The sequence below is a fragment of the Drosophila arizonae genome, chromosome 6, assembly GCF_054131065.1.
Source record: "Drosophila arizonae isolate 15081-1271.41 chromosome 6, UAZ_ARI_1.0, whole genome shotgun sequence".
NCBI classification, from domain to species: domain Eukaryota; kingdom Metazoa; phylum Arthropoda; class Insecta; order Diptera; family Drosophilidae; genus Drosophila; species Drosophila arizonae.
The window spans coordinates 201290-224475 of NC_142926.1; the positions used below are offsets into that span (position 1 = coordinate 201290).

General features: G+C 33.6%; 1 protein-coding gene across 27 annotated transcripts in view; it reads left to right on the forward strand.

Moving 5' to 3' along the window:
- bt (projectin protein bent) overlaps positions 1-23186 on the forward strand; it is a 69750-nt gene continuing 46564 nt past the window's right edge. For 6 of the 27 annotated variants that reach the window (XM_089472485.1, XM_089472460.1, XM_089472466.1 and 3 more), the window contains exons 1-21: positions 1-160; positions 1971-2336; positions 2588-2609; positions 3854-4016; positions 4206-4347; positions 6835-6976; positions 7173-7373; positions 7557-7858; positions 11176-11399; positions 12241-12643; positions 12712-13376; positions 14596-15105; positions 15309-15353; positions 15600-15722; positions 15804-15863; positions 16019-16117; positions 17398-17712; positions 17827-17952; positions 18190-18225; positions 18420-18593; positions 21698-21925. In XM_089472485.1, coding sequence (XP_089328611.1) covers positions 2024-2336; positions 2588-2609; positions 3854-4016; positions 4206-4347; positions 6835-6976; positions 7173-7373; positions 7557-7858; positions 11176-11399; positions 12241-12643; positions 12712-13376; positions 14596-15105; positions 15309-15353; positions 15600-15722; positions 15804-15863; positions 16019-16117; positions 17398-17712; positions 17827-17952; positions 18190-18225; positions 18420-18593; positions 21698-21925 — 4293 coding nt within the window. In that variant the 5' untranslated portion in view covers positions 1-160; positions 1971-2023. Of the gene's footprint in view, positions 161-258; positions 480-1970; positions 2337-2587; positions 2610-3853; positions 4017-4205; positions 4348-6834; positions 6977-7172; positions 7374-7556; positions 7859-11175; positions 11400-12240; positions 12644-12711; positions 13377-14595; positions 15106-15308; positions 15354-15599; positions 15723-15803; positions 15864-16018; positions 16118-17397; positions 17713-17826; positions 17953-18189; positions 18226-18419; positions 18594-21697; positions 21926-23186 lie in introns of those variants that run through there. The other 21 variants (XM_089472479.1, XM_089472486.1, XM_089472463.1 and 18 more) reach the window with 20 other exon arrangements.

A 23186-nucleotide genomic window follows, 5' to 3' on the forward strand; every position in this document is an offset into this window, starting at 1 on the left:
GCTATAGTCGCTAGATAATTCCTGATGCCCGATGCTGATTCACAGTGAGATTCTGTTAAAAAGAAACAGTAATAGATCGACACTCGTGGAGTTCGCTTCGTTTCCACAGAAGAATACTTTTTCTTGCTGTGGGCTGTACTGTGTTATCTGTAGTCTAGTTGTATGTACCAAGATATATATGTATTTATATATCTTATAAAAAATCATACACACATTAACCAATAATAATAATAAATATGAATAAATATAATTTAAAAAATAAAAAAATAAAATAAATAAATTAAATTTCAGTAGTAAATTAAAAACTTATTCAAAAAGTTAAAAATAAATTCATATCTAATATATCTCTAAGTGTGTGTGTAGATTGCTACATATCGGTTGCATGCTTATATATATAGCTGTGTCTATTCGTGGAATTGTGTAACGGTTGACGGGTATATAAATAGATCTGGCTCATTTGAATAAATATTTCATAAGAAGTAAACTGAGAAGAAATATGTATATATAATATTACTATGATTAAATACTACTATGCAACTGCTTTTAATCAATTAAAATCCTTATGTATTCACACCTGCAATTTTCGCAGTCCTGCAATTATGTATTTATGTGACAGCATATGTAGCTTACACTATTCGCCTAACATCCATACAGCATTTCATGCACATACATAAATATATTTGACATGAATAATTCGGTACATATATATAAATATATATTCGTGAATACCAAAGACTAAAAATAAACGAGAAACACATTCAATATATATATATATATATATATTTTTTTTTTGTGTGAATTCTTTTTTCAATAAAACTTCTGTACCGACGAATAGGAAGGGGATCAAATTTCCATTTTCCAAAATGTCGACGAGTCGTGTGCACCACTCAGATGTCGACATACGTACATACATATGTATGCATACACATATTACGGACTAATATATAAAGTGCAATTTTTTTCAAATCTAAACATATTTATTTGCATTCCGTTGTGCTATTTTCTAAACGTTTAAGCTAACAGTTTTCTATTTTGTAATCATCATATATACATATATACAGATAAACTCAAAACATTATACTTATTATAATATAATAATAAATATAATTTATATATATAATTTATATATATATATATATATATATATATATATATATATATATATATATATGTATATATATATGTATATATAGATACATCTTAATTTGATTTGTTATATATATATATATATAAGTAGGTGACCCGCCTAACAGTAAAAAAAAAAAAGAAATAATTAAGTTTTCCAAACACATGTCAGAAAAAAACATTGAAAATTATGTTGTACAGGTTGAGATACAATATGATTAATGTATTAATCGGATTTTCATTCAAGCACCTTGTAGTAAACGACATTCTTCATTTTTTGGTCCGATGGAAAACATTAGATCTTCTAGGACGATTTTTATTAATAGTAATATCGCCCAAAACCACATAAAGCAATCGAGACAGCCTATTAAGACATTTACACTTTTATTAAACTGTAGAATAAATCTTTAACTTAATATATATTTTACACAAATTATTGTCTAAGACAAACAAATATAACAGTACCAGAACTTTCGATTTATTTTGCTTCTGAACGAACGCGTAAAATTTTTCAATCTTTTTAAAAAAAAATTCACATAAGATTTATTCACTTATTGATCAAATATGCATGAATAATTGTTTAACATGAGAGAAGTATCGAAAACTGTCACTTTTATCAAGCCCACTATTCGTGAATTTTGTAGTATTTTTTAGGATATACTCTCCTAATCGGAGCGGAGACAAATCCAACAAATTAAATACCATGAAAATTGTTCCAGCATGAAAATTGTTATGTGTTGTAACACATAACACGACTTTGTTATATATATATATATAGATGTAACAAATCAAAGTAAAATCTTTAAAGGCGATTTGATGAATATACATGCTGTCTATTATTGCAGAGCCAAAGAGCCTGTTGCCGAACTTTTGAAGACGAAAAACGATAACTCTCAGCATGGGGGTGGCTGAAGATTTCGCTCCCAGCTTTGTAAAGAAGCCACAGCTGCATCAAGAAGATGACGGTAATCGGTTGATATTTGAATGTCAGCTGCTGTCGTCCCCGAAGCCGGATATAGAGTGGTTTCGAAGTGACAATAAACTAACAGAGGATGTGAGAACCAAAATAAAAGTTCAACCCATCGGTGATAACAAATTTACGGTAGTATTAGAGCTAGACGATGTTGTAGAAACAGATGCTGGGCTTTACAAAGTGAAAGCCAAAAACAAATCGGGCGAGGTTTCTGCATCAATCAATTTGAATTTTACACGTAAGTAGACAGTAACTAAAACATTGTTTGGGAAAGCCAAATAAATATGATATCGCGATAAACGATTAAATTAGATAAGTAGAACTAATAAGAGGTCAAAAGATGTTAAATAATATAATTATATATTTTTTCTAGAGTAGTTACTTGCTCTCTTAGGTCTTTTTATTATAAATTTTACACAATATATAAAATATTTATCAAATAATATATTCTTATAAATATTTTAAACGCTCTTACCTTATTCTGATCAGCTGCTGACGAACCCAAAGAAAAGTAAGCTCATTTCTTTTTTTTTACTTTTAAATTTGCGTTAGTATTATACCTAATTTGCGCTCTAATTGATGCTTACGCTAAATATTTGTCATATTCCCAATCTTTAGCTGAAATACTAGAGTGACAGAGTGATAGCTAAAACAAATTAAACTAAAATAATTTTAATAATAAAATAGATACTAAGATATTTTTATTATTAAAACAAGCTATAATTTATTATAATTAATGTAATATAATAAGATGCTTTTTATTAACAAGTTGGCCAATTTTCACTGCTCGAAGATTTAAGGTGAGTCAATTGAGCTTTCCGAGCTACCTCTATGTTGATTGTGTCTGATTTAAAGTGTTCCATGGTCCGCATTAAAGTTAAATTTATTAACAAGTAAGAAAACTCTAGTCGAGACTGCTCGACTACGGGAGCTATTTCAATCATTTTTCGCGTCTTTCTGCTTACACAAGAAACACGCACACACACCCTTGCATACACACATACGCATACACACATGCACATACACACACACAAGCAGCCACTCAAAAACACGCATGGGCTGCAGTGTGGGCTTACTAAAGATCTTAATTGTTTAATAACTTTTCTTGTGGGCATACGATCTTCATGAAACTTTCAGATTATGATTATAACATGAACATGCATGCATTTGCCTACGCACAAGTCTAGTATTTGAAATACGCCTTTTACAAAGGTGAGGGTGAGGGGCGAATATGGAGGTGGGCGGTAAATTTAACAAAAACAAAAACCGAAATTGTATAAAATACATATAAGTCTACATTTAAAATTTGGAAGCTCTAGCTCTAAAAGCGTAGGAGATATAATTAAACACCTAGCTTTCGATAAGGTTTTTGATCGATAATAAAATATCGGGAGTAGTTATCGATATATAGATAAAAACTCCATTAGCGCGTGATATACACGGACCTAGGAAAAAAAACTTCAAGTCTCTTATATCTTCTGAGATGGACGCGTTCATACATACGGACAGACGGACGGACGGACAGACGGACAGACGGACAGGGCCAAATCGACTCGTTGTAATCGTGGTAAAAGCTGCATCATTTTATTTACTTAATCTCAAAAGAAATTGAGTGTGCCACTGCATTAAATCTCCAAAGTGTGAGCTCTGTAAAAAAATGTATTAATGCCGGTGTTGTTTATGTGTTATTATAGTTGATTAATATATACGAGATTTTATTTGAGCCTTTCATTCAGAGTCTCTAATAATTTACAGACAAATCGACGGTTTCGCGCCGACATTCGCGAAAAAACCTGCCATACGACAAGAAGAGGACGGTAAACGCCTTCTGTTCGAATGTCGGGTTAATGCTGACCCTTTACCGAATATAACTTGGTTTCATAATGGCACGCCTGTTAAGGAGTCTCCAAGACATAAGGTAAATGATTCCAGTTTAAATCAAGTTACTTTTTTCTCTAAGCGAAAATGAATGGGCCTTCTCTGTATTATTCGCTTTTTACGAAATTTTTAAGTACATATGTTCTCCTTGAAAATGGCTAGACATTCACACTGATAACACTCCTTATATATTAAACATCTTATAATTTTCTGTTGTCATGATTTCCAGCTTACCATTGATAAAGATGTCCACTCATATTTTGCAACACTTGAAATTCAAAATGTTACGGTTGAGGATGCTGGAAAATACAAAGTGAATGCAAAAAACGAACTGGGCGAAAGCAATGCAACAATTAGCCTCAACTTTGACAGTAAGTTCTGACCAATTTATTTATATTTATTATTATTATTATTTAAAAAAAAATATTTTTGTAATGTAATTCACAATAAAAAAAGAAAAATATTAATATAATTTGAGTGGAGTGCAGATATTTGTGTAATAATAATTTTATATATATATATATATGTGAATGTTCTACATCTGTTAAATCTGTAAACTTATATGTATATATATATATATATATATATATATATATATATATATATATATATATATTATATATGTTAAATCTGTAAACTTATATGATCAAAGCCCAGAATATATAAATAGCTCTATGCATACCAAGTTTTATGCTGTTCATCTTTTCCGTTCTCTTTCTGCTGATAAGAATGCATGAGAGCATCGAATTTTTGAATGCCATAATTAACTTGACAGAAGGTTTTATACCCTGAACTCATTGAAAATGGGAAATCAGGGTATAATGGTCTTTTTTTAAAGTATGTAACAGACAGAAGGAGGCATGGCAGACCCTACAAAGTATATATATTATTAATCAGGGCGACGAGCTAGGTCTAGTTGGCCCTGTCCGTCTGTCTGTCCGTCCGTATGTATGAACGCGTCGACCTCAGAAATTATAAGAGCTAGAGACTTTAGGTTATTGACTTGACACTTCCTCGGTCCGTGTATATCACGCGCATCTCGAGTTTTTCTCTCAAAAACGATAACTACTCCCGATATTTTGTTATCGATTAAAACCTTTATCGAAAACTAGTTATAAATTATATCTCCTACACCTTTAGAGCTACAGTCTTCACAAGTATCCACAGGATCCACAAGTTTGAGATAGTCCATCGACAAGAAAATTTATCAAATAATTCAGTTCCCATAATAAGCAGTCCCACACTGCAGTTCATGTGTGTTTATGCGTGTATGTGTGTGTTTCTTGAAATATCAATTCTTAGAAGGGTTCAAGGAATTCCGGATTCGAGCAGTCTCGACTAGAGCTTTCTTACTTGTTTCAATTTTCTTTTCACTTTTGAACAATTGACAAGCAAATACTTTTTGTATTTACCTTCAATTGATATAAAGTGTTGATAAAAAATTTAAAATACAATCAAAGTTATTAAAATCTAAGGATGTTTGAGCAACAATACCAGACCAGACCTATAAAATAAAGTTTGGGACAAATAGGAGCAAGGACGTGTCGCTCAAAACAAGGAAGGAAGGAATAAGTAAACAAGCCAAGGAAGTTGTGGAGAACTCTTTTAAAGACAGATAACAGCTTCTTGGAGTACAACTAATATTAAAAACCAATTTATTGTATCAAAATACAAAATGTTTGTAGAAAAAAAACCTTGGTAGAGACTCTGTCATACTCTAAGGACTGTTCCCTATCACTGACTCAATGAAATATGACCATTGACTCAAAAGGGTCATCTTTAAAGCTAGAGTCTCCAAATTTTAAATGTATACTTATATGCATTTTATACAATTTCGGTTTTTGTTAAAAATTTACCCCCCCACTCTTATATCCACCCTCTCACCCCTAAGTATGTAAAATGAGCATATAAATATACATACGTTCAAAATTTGGGGACTGTAGCTCCAAAGATGTAGTAGATATAATTTTATAACTGATTTTCGATACGGTTTTTATCGATAAAAACAACGGAATGAGTTATCGATTTTTAGTGATAAACTCGATATCCGCGCGGTAAAAACTGGAAGTCTCTAGCTCTTATATCTTCTGAAATCGACGCGTTCATACATACGGACAGACGGGCAGGGCCAAATCGACTCAGCTCGCCGCCCTGATCAATAATATACATATATACACTTTATGGAGTCTGGCATGCCTCCTTCTTCCTGTTACATACATTTCAACAAAACCAATGTATATATATATATATGTATATACATTGCGTACATTAAACAACACTATTATACGCATAATTATTTTGGAAGCCAATATATACATGTATATACATATATATTATGTATCATCATAAAATGAAGTATACAAACATGGCGCGACTGACTTATAGTTCGTCTTATAGATATTACCCACATCTGAGCACCGTACAGCCAGATCGGCGGTGTACAAGCGTCTTTTGATTCCAAGTGGTATAGTGCTTTTACTATTACCCCATTAACTATCCAAATGTTTTAAAGGCCCCCTAGTTTATTGCTCGAAATATTTGTCAATTGTAGCGAGTATCAAATTGTAATTGTGATTGTAATTAATATCAAAAAGAAGAAGAGCTACTATTATACATAATAAATAAATAAATATCCTCTTATCTAAAAGCAAAATAAAAACTATAAATGCTATATTATAGCGTAAGTTCCGTGAATTTAAAATCTGAAGAATGTAATTATGTCTATAATACATAATATAAACATATATGTTAACATACAATGAGAACTTACATTGTAATAAAATTCTGGAAAAAACATGTACAGATATGATATATATATATATAAGTATAGAAGTAACTTATATTTGGATAATTCATAGGCGACGAGGCTCCTGTTCCTGAGAGTTCAGATGGAATTAAACCCACATTTACCGAGCGTCCCGTTATCCGGCAGAGCGAAGATGGCGGAAATGTAACATTTGAATGTAGATGCGTTGGAGAACCCACACCAACGGTTACATGGTACGAAAATTCAAATTTAAATTCAAAATATTGAAAAAAAATCAAAGTGCCCCTAAAATTTTGATCTTAAAATAAAAAAGAGCAAAGAGCAAAAAAAAAGCAATACGACAGCACATTTGAGCAATTATGCATGCAATCAAAACAGTTGCTATGTATAAGGTAATGATTTCCCTCTGTGTACAATCAAATTGCAAAGGTCCCATGGAGAGACAGTGCTAAGTGAGGGAAAACGCTACAAAATGTCACTGACGCTGGATCAGAAACTATATCACATGGCGCGCCTAGAGATAAGCAGCGTAGTTTCCTCTGATCAGGGCGAGTATAAAGCTCACGCGAAAAATAAGCATGGCTCGGGAGTGGCAACGATTAATTTAAATTTCGAAAGCGGATCGAAAAAGTAAGGCTGCTGATGTGTGTATTATATATGTACATATATATATAAATATAAATATATATATATATATATTTATATATATATACATGACATATATGACATATATAAATATATGTATATATATATACATGACATATATGTAAAAAGATACTACTTTTATTCAACCATACTTCCGTTTACACGCAGAATTCCTGATGGGAAATCACCGCGATTCCCCAAAAAACCGACAATACGCCAAGAGGAGGACATTTTGATAATGGAATGCATCCTGGAAGCACATCCAATACCGGATATAATATGGTATTGCTCAGATAAGCAAATCTGTGACAGCCACAGAACCAAAATGACCCGCAAGGCAATAACAAAGGATAGCTACATCCTAACCCTCGAGATACAAAATCCCACAAAAGATGATGGCGGCAACTACCGTTGTAATGCGATAAATATGTATGGAGAAAGCAATGCAAATATAGCCCTTAATTTTCAAGGTATAACTAATCGATTCTTACAAGCACTACCTTAGCAAGAATGTGTCAAATAAACGAAATTGAACTACACCACAATCTTTATCCTCAACCAACCGAAATCAATAAATTTAGTTTACCTTTTTTTTAAGTATATGTATACATATTTATATATTTCTTATATGTATATGTATTTTACGGCATGGAATTGTAAAAATAACATAAACATACATAGTATAACTATTCAACCCGTATCTGCTAATTTTTTAACACTATCAATAAATTATTTAGGTATACACAAGCTTGAAGTAAAGCATAAGTACCTCAGTTGTAATCTACAAATTTTAAATAGTCACCCTAGTTAAATATGTATCTTCATGTATGCACTATCCACTTTTATGCTCAAATGAATACTTTTTTTTTAGATTAGCAACAATTTCTATCTAGTATGTAATGATTTAAATTCTTCCTTTTTTATACCCTGAACCCATTGAAAATGGGAAATCAGGGTATAATGGTTTTGTTGAAATGTATGTAACAGGCAGAAGGAGGCGTGGCAGACCCCACAAAGTATATATATTCTTGATCAGGGTGACGAGCTGAGTTGATTTGGCCCTGTCCGTCTGTCTGTCTGTCCGTCTGTCCGTATGTTTGAACGCGTCGATTTCAGAAGATATAAGAGCTAGAGACTTCAAATTTTTTTTTAAATGTTCGTAATTACAGCGCGGATATCGAGTTTATCATTAAAAATCGATAACTCATCCCGATCTTTTTTATCGATAAAAAACCTTATCGAAAACCAGTTATAAAATTATATCTTCTACACCTTTATTGCTAGAGTCACCAAATTTTTTATATATGCTTATATGCAAATTATACAATTTCGGTTTTTGTTAAAATTTACCCCCCACCTCTAAATTCACCCCCTCACCCTCACTTTTGTAAAACGCGTATTTCAAATACTAGAGACTTGTGCTTTGGCAATTACATGCATATTCATGTTATAATCATAATCTGAAAGTTTCATGAAGATCGTACGTCCACAAAAAACAATTATTAAACAATTAAGTTTTCATAGTAAGCGCACAGTGCAGCCCATGCGTGTTTATGCGTGGGTGCTTGTGTGTGTATGTGTTTGTGTATGTGTGTGTGTGTTTCTTGTGTAAGCTGAAAGACGCGAAAAATTATTGAAATAGCTAGCACTCCAAGGGTTCAGGGGATCTCGTAGTCGAGCAGTCTCGACTAGAGCTTTCTTACTTGTTATACTCTGAACTTATTGAAATGGGAAATCAGGGTATAATGGTTTTGTGAAAAGTATGTAATAGACAGAAGGAAGCATCACAGACCCCATAAAGTATATATATATATATATATATATATATATATATATATATATATATATATATATATATATATATATATATATATATTCTTGATCAGGGCGATAAGTTGAGTCGATGTAGCCCTATCCGTCCGTCCGTACGAGTGCGACGATCTCAGAAGATATCAGAGCTAGAGAGCTGAAATTTTGCATGCATACTCGTGTATACCATATGCAGTACAATTTTATATATATTTTTGTTTATTATATTTTTGCGATAACTCACCCAATGTGTTTTTTATCGAGTTTAATCGATAAATGGCTTTGGTTTTTTCAGCCTAATTTGAATACTATTAGACCAGATTCATTGTGTATATATATTTAATGGATACAATTTTGTAATTTACAGATTTTGTAGACTACGCCCCCTTCGCCACCAATTAAAATAAATGTATTTCAAGAACTAGAGACTTGTGCTTTGGAATATACACATATTTAAATTAGTATTATGATTACGTTCTGAAAGTTTTATTAAGATAGGCCCACTACAGGAAAAATTATTCAACAAGTAAATTCTCATATTTCCTATACTGCAGCGCAGCCCAAGCGCAGTCGCTGCTAACTGTGCAGTTAGCCGAGTGCGTGGTTATGCGTGCGTGTGGATGTGTATGTGCATGTGTTTTTGTATGTGTGTACAAAAGAAGTGCAGAATGATTAGAATATCAACTGGCAGGGTTCAGGGTATCTCCTAGTCGAGCAGTATCGACTAGAGCGCTCTAACTTATTTTAAATCCATTATTAATTGATATGTAAAGCCATTTTAAAATCATTTTTATTCTTATTATACTCTTTCACGAAAGTGAATCAGTATATTGGTTTTGTGCAATGTCCGTCTTGCTGTCCGTCCGTCCGTCTAATCTATTTCGGCGCTATTGAAGCTAGAGACTTGAAATTTGTAACACATACTTGTGTATATCTTCGATTTATAAAGTGTTAAAATTTTCCCGATCCGCCCACTAGGGGCGTGGCAAATCGGAAAATGCATTTTCCGATATACCAGAAATCATGTTTGTTGAAGATCTAGAAAGCTGAAATTTGGTATGTAGGTCCGCGTCGACCACCCAAGATCACGAGCTATGGCGGATATATCTCCGCCCATTGAGGGCGTGGCAAATCGGATAAAACTGTATCTCCTAGAGTTGTAAACCTAGAATGCTGAAATTTTGGGCGTCAGCTAATGTTATGATTCTATAAAGTCTAAAGACAAAGTTGTAAGACTACGCCCATTAGGGGCGCGGAAAATCAGACCTGAAGATATAGTGATTTTTTATATTCTGCTACATTTTGGACACTATTGATGCCAGAGACCTCAAATTTTTTATATATACTCGGGCTGATCACCCAAGACCAAAAAGCTTTGTCGGATATATGTACAGGGGGCGTGGCAAACCGCAAAAGTTTATATCTGCTAAAGTATAATAGCTAGAAGCTTCAAATTTGAATAATTGAGTTACTGGTAGCCTCCTCTATCCATTCCCCAAAAAAATAATTTTTACACCTCTTTAGGGGCGTGGCATATCGAAAAATACTCTGTAATTTTCACTTTTTTTGAGGGTAAGCATTCAGACTTTGCAGTTAGGGTACCGTTATCTCGTTCTAAGAACTGACCAAAAATGAGGTGTCTACGCCCAGTAGAGGCGTGACAAATCTGAAAAACCTGTATATTCTACAGTATTAGAGCGAATCGTAACTACTAAATTGTTGATGGGATGTGAATGAGTATTCCGCAGTCGGTAACGTTCGACTGCAACGTTCTTACTTGTTTTTTATAACATAAGTAAATGCAAGAATTTTTAAGCCAGGCGTTTATATTAAATTTATATATGTGTATTACCTCAAGTGGTTTTACTTCTACTATTTACATACGCGTATGAAAAAAACAATTAAACACGTTTATAGTGATTGATTAAAATAGTGTTACAATAATAATATAAATACTATATTTATAAAATATACATAGGCGCCAACGACGCGAACGGTTTTGCTCCATCGTTCATTGAAAAGCCGAGGATTATTCCAAATGAGACGGGCACTTTGATAACTATGAGGTGCAAATGCGCAGCAAAGCCAGAACCCACCGTAAATTGGTACAGAGGGCAAGATTTAGTGGAGAAAAGCAAAAAAATAAAAATAAACAGTTCTGTCATCGCGGAAGACACCTATGAGCTGACGTTGGAAATAAAGGTAAGGAATGATACATATATAACATAGCATACATACAGATTCGCACGGGTATTAGAATATATGTGTAAAATTATATACATATATGTATTATATCCGAACTGCGTTGTTGACAAAAAAAGTCGAATAAGAACAAGAAATAGATTTATACGTCTGTAGATCCATCTGGTCGTATGGGTGAACTAGTCAGAGAAGCTTTTGCTGGAATTTTTTTACCTTGAAATTTTGCAGTTAGGTTACCGTTAGCTAGTTCTATAAACTGACCAAAAATGAGGTGTCTACGCCCAGTAGGGGCGTGAAAAATCGAGAAAAACTGCATTTGCTACAATATTAGAGCTATACTTAGCTACTAAATTCCTGATAGGATGTGAATGAGTATTCCGGAGTCGGTAACTCCCGACTGCAACGTTCTTACTTGTTTGTTATGGAAATCTTATCAATATAATTATACCTGGTATATCTTTAATGTTAGAGTCTCCAAACTTTTCCAATGGACGCCGATTAATCCCATAATACCGGTTCCAAATTCGACCAAACTTCCTTTGAAGGTCAATTGCATATAAAGTTTTTTTTGTAGCTCTATTCAACGTAAAGTCAAAGTTAAGGCTATCTTGTCTGTATAATAGCATAAATATATAATTTCAATATTTCGACTTGCTGTCTGCTCGAATGAATAAAAATTACCCCGCCATTGCATCTATATTTCAATAATTAAATAATAAGGTCTCATTTAATATACCCAAAAAATTAAATGTGCTAAAATGTATAGTAGGTAATAATATTCCAATAAAATTAGTTTTTTGTATTGTAAAAGGAAATGTACTTTCAAACTGTATATTCTTAGGATCCCGGCGCAACAGATGGAGGAACTTACAGATGTAATGTGAAAAACGAGTACGGCGAATCGAATGCGAATCTCAATTTAAACATTGAAGCGGATCCCGAGCCCGAAGGCGAAGGTCCAACATTCGTTGAAAAGCCTCGCATTATATCTGAAAATAATGGCAAGTTGGTCATCATGGAGTGCAAAGTCAAGGCCGATCCAAAACCAGACATTATGTGGTTCCGTAACGGGGAAGTCATCAAAGAAAACAACAAACTGAAAATGTCCATGGAATCGCGTGGCGATCATTACTATATTAAATTGGAGTTGATTGATCCACAGTTGGAAGACTCGGGTCTGTACAAGTGCAACATCAAAAATACATTGGGCGAATTGAACGCTAATTTGACGCTCAATATTGAAAGTAAGTGATTTGATAAAAAATGTTAATTGTAAAACTTCGCTTGATCAATTCTAACTATATATTTTCAGTTGTGCCTGTTATAAAAGATAAACCCAAGATAATTAAAATAATAAAAAAACGAACCGTTGTCATCGAGTGCGTAGTCGCCTCCAAATTTGAGCCAAAATGTACCTGGTATAAGGAAAGCAATACGGTTAAGGAAAGCAAACGCCACGTTTATCAAGTTGAGAAAACAAAAGAAGGTGAATTTGCCGTCAAGCTCGAGATCAACGAAGTCGAGGATAGTGATAAAGGCGCCTATAAGCTGATTGCCAGCAATGAGAAGGGTGAGGCAGTCTCTCAGGTTGTTAATCTTGTTGACATCCCAGAAGAAGAGCGCAAGCCCTGTAAGCCCGAGATTGTGCGCAAGCTGGTTGACCAGAAGGTCACTGAATCAAAAACCTTTGAGCTTATAATTATTCTAAAGCAATCAGATCGTAAGTGTAAGGTTGAGTGGTACAAGAGTAGCACCCTCATACGTGAGACAAAGGATATAACGACAACATTTGATGGTACAACGGCGCGATTGACATTTAGTAGTGCCAAAACGGAGCACACATCAATTTATAAAGTTATTGTGACCAATGAGGCCGGTAAGGATGAGTCCACTTGCAAGGTCACGGTAGAAAAGAAGGATAAAAAGAAGGATGAGAAAGCTGAGAAGGACAAAGAAGAAGCTGAAAAGAAGCGTAAGGTAATTGAAAAAACTCTAGCCAAAGAGGTCCACGAAGAACAGATTAACATCCGAACTGAGCATCATCAAGCAACAGTTGAAAAATCTCTAAAAGTCCAGAAAGCCCAAGAACAAGAGCAGCAATCTATTGTTATAGTGCAGCAATCTAAGCAACAGCATGTCAACGAGCTACAAGTTTCCTTTAATTCCAAAGCTCAAGAGCAAAGCTTCCTGAAATTTCAAGCTAAGCAAACTTCCTCCACATCCGTTTTTCACGCAACGGTTAGTGCGTTTACACATATAAAGCCTAAATAAAATGTGAACAAACCAAGAATATTTTTGATAAACAATTCCGCCAATCCAGCATAGTTCCTGGAAGTATAATATCTCCTCTATGCATGGATTATATACAGACGTAAATACATATACTGATATTTTTGTTCATATAAACCCAAACGCCTTCACTCTGCTTTACTTCATAGGTAGCTGTAGCTATGCGCCTAACATACAGTTGCGTTATAATACATATTTATATATTGATTTATAATCGTTCGTCAGTAACAATGTATATATCTTATTAATATATTTGTCACAGCCGAGCGTTGCAGTGTACCAGATACCTAAGCTAAAATTGCCAAAGTCAATGGAACAATCTGTGAATGTTTCTGCAACGAAACAGACAAATATCTTTGGGGTGAAATTGATGCCCGTCAAACATGCTCTAAAAGATGAGGTTCGAAATATTGCTCAAATGTAGACATTCTATTATTTTTATATCTCTTTCTCTCTCTCGCTCTCTATCGCTTTTGGGTTTATTGAAAATTTCTTATTCAACTCCCACTTTTCACTGTTTCTGTAGAGTACTTCCCTTATCTTACTCGAAACGTTACAACTATATAACTTCGGGCGAAATTGTCCTCAGTTTTTGCAATCGATGTTGGCTCTTCTGTCTATCTTCTGGCATTCTTAAGTCTTCTTTCTGTATCTATATGAATGTATATATGAATTCTTATTGTTAACTGTAAAATATTATTACTTAAGAAAAGATTTCAACAGAATGAGTCTCTAACTACCCTTACTGAACTCTTAGAAACCGGTTTAGGTTTCTAACGTTTCCAAAAACTAACATTTTCGTTTCTTGTCTTTGCAAATTTTGTTAATAACAACAAAAATACACACTGCACATAAACCTCTACACCACATTTACTTCTACACACAAAAAATACTTTCTATAAAAAAGGCCGAAGAAGAGGCAGGAGAGAAGGACGAGATCATAGAGGAAAAGAATACAAAAGAAGTCGCTGAAAAACATCAAGAAATTAAGAATACTGAAGAAATACAAATGGAGGACGATAAAACAAGAGATGCAGAAGATTCATCCTATAAAAAAGCTGAAAAGAAAAAAGTAAATGAAGTCCAGAACAAAACAACAAAAGATATTGAAGATAACAAGGAAGGAAAGCCAGAGGAAAAGAAGCCTATGACAGTTAACGTAGTTAAAAAGGAAGAAACGCCTACAGAAGACAAGTCTCCTCAACAAGCCGATAAAACCAATGATTTGGAGAAGAAAAAGAAAATCGATGAAACACAGCAGATTGAAAGCGGTCTAGAAGAAAAGAATCCAGTTAAAAAAAAAACTGCGACAGATGTGAAAGCAAAAACAAGCGAAACACCAATAACTAATGAGCTCATAGCAGATAAATCTTATGAACCGAGCACTAATAACGCTCTTCAACCTGAAGCTAAAGAGGTAAGGCTGAAAGTATCCTTGAAAAAATTATATCAAAGGCTTTTTATAGAAGAATCTACCCAAATATCACACAAACAATCAACACAACACCAGTCGCTTATTCTAACTATAGTGCTAAACGCATGCCTACTCGTGTGCAAAAGAACGCTATTCATAAACAACAAAAGTAAATAATTTAATTTATTTAATTTTTACATTTATAGCAGGGAGCTGCCGAGCATATTGGTTTGAATAAAGTGGAGCGTAAGGTGAGATGATAAGATAACAAATTTTATATTAATTTGTTTAAGTCGATGAGTCAATAAGTTACACATATTTGTTTTTGTTGATTTGTTTTTTTATTGGGGTATATTTCACTCAGGAGCGCCAGGCTCTCAATCTTCTTATTTGTTTTTAGCTTAAGTTCTATACTTTAGGGTAAACACTTATCGGCCTGCTTATATTTACTTTAATATGTCGTATGCCATTGTGTTGCTGATCATTTTTTAAATTAGGCCAGTATTGTATCTATTAACGAAGAATCAAAGTCTGAGGTACGTCGTAAGTCAATAATTAAAACAATCGGGGAACCCTCTGAAGAAGCCATAAATATAGTATCTAGGAAGTCATCAATAGCGGTAAGCACTTAACACAAACCTGATCCAACCCGTTTATTTCTTGTGTGTTTTCCTGTTTTATTTTTATATCTATGTGAAAAGGCTGAGGAGAGTATATCAGAGTCTCGCCGCTCATCTGTGGTTGATAGGAAAGCCTTGGAGGTATGTATTAGATATATGTGTATTACCAATAAAATTTTCGTCTTATGCATAACATAATAGTAACTAAATTACTTTTAATGCATCTAAGTTATTCAATGGAAGCCAACAATGAAGGTTATTTTTAAGTACAGATTTACAAATATATTCCTACACAGCAGGTTGAAAGCAAAAATATTGAGGGGAAAAAAAATCCACAATCTATTAATGAAGAAATTCCAAAATTGAAGCCAGCTGAAAAAAGGCGTGTTTCAAAGGTGAGCCATGATAAATGAAGAAATGGGACACCGCTCAATAACTATTGCTCCATATATTAATAAATACGATACTAACAACGCTTCTAATTCTATATTTATTCTTCAATTTTCTATTTCACGCCTAATCTAATTTTGGAATGGGCTTACAAAATATGAAGTATACTGAACTAGATACGAGCTATTATGAGCTCTAAATGATAAAAATCTTAATTAAAACTGCTGTTCTTTTGAGATAATGCAATTTGAATATAATAATGTTATTCGTGTTACAAAATGGTATCTTTATTTTTTAATTTTATACGATTATTTCTTCACATACCTTTTCGCACCTTAGAAAGTATTATTACATCGGCCTTAAAAAGATTGAAGTAAGGAAGTGCGCACATGTATGTCTTTATATAACTAGCAGGATTGAACGTGATTCTAAGTAACGCTATCTAATTTTCTACCTATCTATCTATCTGTCTTATAATCTTCATATGTATATAAAAAATGCTCCAGCAATTTTCTATCTATCTATTGATCTATCAGCATAATAATAGTATTCATTCACGAGCAATACTCTGGTTTTGAGCAATACTCTCTCTCGTCTCTCTGTTCGCCAGTCTGTTCGTCTGTAAGAGACTTATTTTCGATTTTTTTTTAAGACTTTGCTTAGTATACCTTAAGTATACCTCATGGGATCTGCGTGCTGCTGCCTATTATTATTGAAAAGTATGTTTTAACAAAACCATTACAACGATCGTCAAGGTAGTCTGTCTGCACGATCTGTGCTAATGTATAATCTCAGCTTAAAGTTCCGATCACGGATAAATATACCTTATGAGATCTGCATCCTTCTGCCTATTACATACATTTTAACAAAACCATTACACCTAGATTTCCTATTTTTTGATGGAGAAAAACTTACTACAAATCGGGAAAAACTGCATCCCCTCTATTTGTATAAGCACGTAATTGCGTGAATTTGTTACTGACTTACTGACTGATTACTGATGTACTTTACATCACACAAAAATGGTCCTTAAAGGAGTGGAAAATCGAACAAAAAACTTTATCTTGCAATCTGTTACAACTATTACTCCATAATGAAGCAGTTAAGCAACTGAAAACTGTTTTCCATTTGACCGCGAATGAATATTATGCAGTCGGTAACACCCGACTTTTTCGTAGATATGTATTTTAATCAAGCCAGATATTTATCTGTTTGTCTATACATGTATGTATTTTATTAATGTATGTATTAATGTTTACATAATGCTGTACGCGCTGCAAAATAGAATGTAGAAGAGCCGAAGCCGGTAGAAGAATTTCCAAAGCTGCGGAAGACATCTATTACACAGCCAAAGGAGGAACCTAAGCCAGAGGCTATTAAGCCAAAAGCTAAAGCAAAACCTAAAGCCAAACCGAAATATGAGGAGCTGCCGGAAATCCCAGATTACGAGAGACCCAAACTCGAGAAATACGAAAAATCGGAGTTTACGCCCACCGATTTTACTAGGGAGCTCGAAATACCAAATAAAATGGAGAAACCAGTAATAGAGAATGCCAAAAAGTCAGCGGAAATAGTTCCACAAAAGAATGGCTTACCAAAGGTATTATGTTAAACGATATTAATCTAACATCCATACATAAAGCATTATAATGTATTAAATTTCTATCTGTTTACACAATGTCTATGTTTGATGTTATGCGTGATCATTTCAAAGAAATCTGAGGCAATCGAAAAGCCGGCAGAGGAGCCAAAGATTCTCAAAATGGGTAAAGGTAAATTGCCAGATGTCGAAGATACTAAAGATGGCGCTACTCTTAAGCCTGTGATTGTCGAACCAGAAGTAAGTTATATTTTCTAATTAACACATGTTTGTTTATACTAACTTAATGTATTCTGGGCAAATCTGAGCATTTAACTTAGCGCAAAGCGAGGGCTAAAAATCAATTAAAAAGAAGCAATCAAAGATCGTCAATATAGTCAGTCTGCATGATCTGTGTGAATGTATAATCTTATATTTAACTCTCCTCTACACCTTTTTTTGGCCTTCTAAAACCCAATGAACACACTCCCTATATAGAAAGATAAATCAAAAGATGACGATGAGACGAATGAGGTAAGTGTAAATAGATAGAGAAATTTTAAAAATAATGGTGTTCAAGATGTTAGCAACTCATTCGGCTTGAGGAATCATAATACGATTCTCATATAATAAACTGCGATAGTCAATATGTCAATATAAAAGAAATCGAGATTATGTTTCCTTTAGCATTGTCTCCATTGTTAAATATAAAATCAAAATCATCTCAGGCTGTGAAACCATCTTTGATGGATATAATAAAGCAAAGACGTCGTTCGTCAGTCAGAGCCTTGATGACCAAGGAACCCATACAAAACGAGTCCTTCCTCGGTGTAGTCTTGAAACCCGTAATAAAGGATGCTAAAGAGCAGGTTGCACCCCAACAAGCCAAGCAGTTACATAAGGTAAACCGAAGTCTTGAGTGAAAGTGACGAAGCTGTACAAAGCAATATATTTTTATATGTCTTTCAATTCTATTTTTAATAGCTCCAAGTTATTATTTTTCTACAGCATTCACATTTTATTTACTAATAATTTTATACATATGTATAATCTCGCTGTAATCTACTGTTAAAAGCCTTCTTTCCTCTAATTTTGGAGCTATTGCAATTAACTTCTTATAACTTTCAATGAAACTAGAACGAGCATATTAAAGTATAATTTTGTATTCTCTTTTACTCATTTGCTTTGTCGTCTTTCCTTTAGTATCTCTTGGTCTTTCTTTCTTTCATTCTGGAGTAATCCATGTAGCATCTCTTTTAAATCTATTAGTAGTTTCCTCTATCTCTCTCTCTATCTCGCTCTCTCTCTTTTTTTCTGTCTTCCTCTCCATCTGTTTCTCTCTCGTCCTCCATATATTATATTTCTCTATCGTATAAACTATTTTACTGCTTCTTCATAAATCTCTTCTTTTATTCCCTCTTTCTCTATTCAATCAATGTTTTTATGAATAAAATGCCTTAGAAAATTTACTTTAAGATTATTTTTATAACCTGAACCTATTGAAAATATGAAATCAGGGTATGATAGTTTTGTTGAAATGTGTGTAACAGGCAGAATGAGGCAGGGCAGACCCCATAAAGTATATATATTTTTTATCAGGGCGACGAGCTGAGTCGATTTAGCCTTGTCCGTCTGTCTGTCCGTCCGCTCGTCTGTCCGTATGTGTGAACGCGAATATCGAGTTTTTCTCCAAAAATCGATAACTCATCCCATTATTTTGTTAGCGATTAAACACATTATCTAAAATCAGGAATAAAATATATACAGTTTGGCAAGAAAGTGTTTACACATAGGGAAAAAATTTTAATTTTTTACTTTGAAGCGAAATAAAAGCATTAAGAATATGCATATTCAATTTTTTTTAAATGACAATAGGTAAATTAGACTATAAACTATATTAGTAAGTAAACAAAAATTACAATATGTTTCCATTAACAAAAGAAAATAACAAAAATCAGCTGACAAGAAAGTGTTTACACAACTAAAACAATTAATTCATTATAGTGTTTTAACTACTTTTTAGTTAAAAGTAATAATTTTGTTGGCCACCTTTGGTATCTATGACTGCTCCCAAGCGTCTATTCATCGATTGGACCAAGTTTCTTACATATTCCACTGGGATATTTTGCCATTCCTCCAAAACATTGGTTTTCAGTTCAGTTTTATTCTTTGGATGCCTCGTGGCGGGTAAAACTGCCACAGAGATTGGCCAAATGTTTTTGATGTCTTGGAAAACGGTATATAATATACTAAGCCGTGCAATAAAAAGAGGATAGGCTTGAGTTAAAGGTTAAAGGTAAAGGACGGCCTCTTCTATTATCACCCAGGGTAGAGCGAATTACGTTGAGAAAAATGGACGAGAAACGTACTATTTTGATCAGGAAGCTTGCCAGTGAGCTGAAGGAGGAGTGTAGCATAACCATTTCCCGGGAAAGTGTCAGAAGAGCACTAAAAAGTAACGATCTGTCGTCCCGACTAGCCCGGAAAAAAACACTGATGTCGGCAGATCACGCTCAAAAGCGTCTAATGTTTGCTAAAATGCACGAAAATCTGCCAGATTCATATCGGGATGATGTAATATTTTGCGATGAATCCAAAATGATGGTATATTATAACAATGGTCCAACTAGAGAGTGGCGCAAGCCCCCAAAAGCCCTCGAGAAGAAAAATAGAATACCGACTGTTGATTTTGGAAAGCGTTCGGTAATGGTCTGGGGGTGCATCTCAAGCAAAGCAGTTGGATATCTCTGTTTTATTGAGAACACCATAGATGTTGGACAGTATTTTGACATTTTGCGCACACATTTAGTAACCAGTGCCAACAAATTTCGATTCTTTGTCAATGGCAAACCAACTTTTAGGTTTTATCAAGACAATGATTCAAACATAAGGCGCATATTGTGAGGTGCTGGCATATTTATAACTGGAAAAATGTGATGGATACGCAAGCTAAAGGCCCGGACTTAAGCCTCATTGAGAATTTGTGGGCTTATCTGAAGAAGAGGGCCGCAAAGAGGTAACCGAAGAATAAAACTGAGCTGAAAACCATTGTTTTGGAGGAATCGATGAATAGACACTTGGGAGCAGTCATAGATCCCAAAGGTGGCCAACAAAATTATTACTTTTAACTAAAAAGTAGTTAAAACACTATAATGAATTAATTGTTTTAGTTGTGTAAACACTTTCTTGTCAGCTGATTTTTGTTATTTTCTTTTGTTAATGGAAACATATTGTAATTTTTGTTTACTTACTAATATAGTTTATAGTCTAATTTACCTATTGTCATTTTAAAAAAATTGAATATGCATATTCTTAATGCTTTTATTTCGCTTCAAAGTAAAAAATTAAAATTTTTTCCCTATGTGTAAACACTTTCTTGCCAAACTGTATGCCACGTCGACAAATTTTAAATGTAGACTGATATGTACGTTATAGAGTTTCGATTTTTGTTCTAACTCATCCCCACCCTCAATCCATCACCACTAAATTTGTAAAAGTATTTCAAATTCTAAAGATTTGTGCTTTGGTAAATGCACGCATTTTAATAATATAATCACAATCTAAGTGATTTATGAAAGTCCATGTTTTATGTTTTATTATGAAAGTCCATCCACAATAAAAGTTATTAAAAAAAATCAGTTGCCATAGTAAGCCAACATTACAGCTCATGCGTGTTGATGCGTGCATGCGTATGCCTGTGTGTTGGCGTATGTACATGTGTGCATGTGTTGTTTCTTGTGGAAGCAGAAACACACGAAGGATTATATCACTTGTTGGAAGGGTTCAGGGGATCTCGTAGTCGAGCAGCCTCGACTAGAGCTTACCTACTTGTTATGATATTAGTAAATACACACATATTTTAACTTCATATGTATATAATAACGTACTGTCGCTTGCTCTTCAAACCTATGTCTACCTTGCTGGCATTCAAAACAAATGCCATTTTGTTGACAATGACTATGTACTCATCTATTTAAAAATATATATATATATTCGCTTGGTAAAGGCAAATGCAACGGAAGAGTTTAATCCCACAAAAACATCCAAAGCCCACATATCTGACCTGAAAAAACCAGAAGCCATAGCAACCATTGTTGACGATTATGAGCGGTCCCAATTAGAAAAATATGAACGTATTGATATTGAGACACTTAAACCTGAGAAATTAACTCCTGTTGTTAATACCCCGGACCAAGACCCACCTGAAGTGAAACTAACCGCCACAAATCAAAAGGTAAATCCATTCTCATACAATCAATCAATGACAGATATACAGTGTCTAAAATGAATATTCGTTTTTTTTATATTACAACTTCAAAAAGTTTGGCGTTACTTTAATATTCGGTTTTTTCTTCATCAACTGACATAATTCGAGTTCTATTAAAAATGGTTCACATTTAACATTTGGTATGAAATCTATTATATTTTAGAGTGTCCCTTAGATGTTTTTGTATACCGGTTATAATTTTTGTTGTGTCCTTGGAGCCGATTTTGGCCCACTCTTCCCTTAGCCATGTCTTTAAGTAAGATATTGAAAATATCAATGTTTTGTGACCTTGGCAGTCTACTTGGCTCCAAAATTTGTTGATAGAGGTCAGGTCTGGGGGCTGGGGAGGTGTTTCCAAAAGTTTTGGGTAACTAAACAGTAGCCAGGACTCGATTTTCTGGGCTATTGTTTAGGGTCATTGTCCCGGTTTATGTATAATTTTTGTTAGTTATATTAAATATACTATATTGATATATACCTCATCGGAGAGGTAATTCTTCAATCTACAATCTTAGCATTTTCACTTTTTTAATTTCAACTAATATTACATGCTTTATGGGCGGTTGAATTTGAAAATTTTAAAACCGAATGTTAATGTTACTCACTGTATATATATATGTATATATATTTATGTCATAAAGATCAAAAGATCAAAAATATAACATTTGCTACTCAAATGCACAAAAGCATCCGTATATATATATATAAATGTTTAATAAAGGTTTATATTTTTTATATTTTTGTTTTCCGTGTACCTAACATATTCTTTTATATTAGAAACTATTTAAATAGATATATGCCCAGGCACATATCTGTTACACATATGTTTTGAGGTACACAATTATGATGTATATTTATATGTTCTATATACACAAATTTACTATACAATATGTACATATTTTATTTATATTTTTATATTTTAATGTGGTGAAAGCTTTTGTGAAAAATATATATCTCATAAACATACCATATACACCCATCCAAATGCTTAGTATCTGTCGCTTCATGTCGTTCTTGACCAATTTTTATCACATTATATTTTGAAGCAACGAAGAAACAAGTATACCAGAGACCAACGTCAAAAACATACGCAATGTACTCTTAAAGCATTTGTGTTCCCAATTTATTGTACCCAATTAAGTTACCGAATACGGAAAGGATTACTCTTTATCAAAAATGGCAGCATCCATTAGGGTGACCGTAATTTCGGTTCGTATTATGAGCAGTC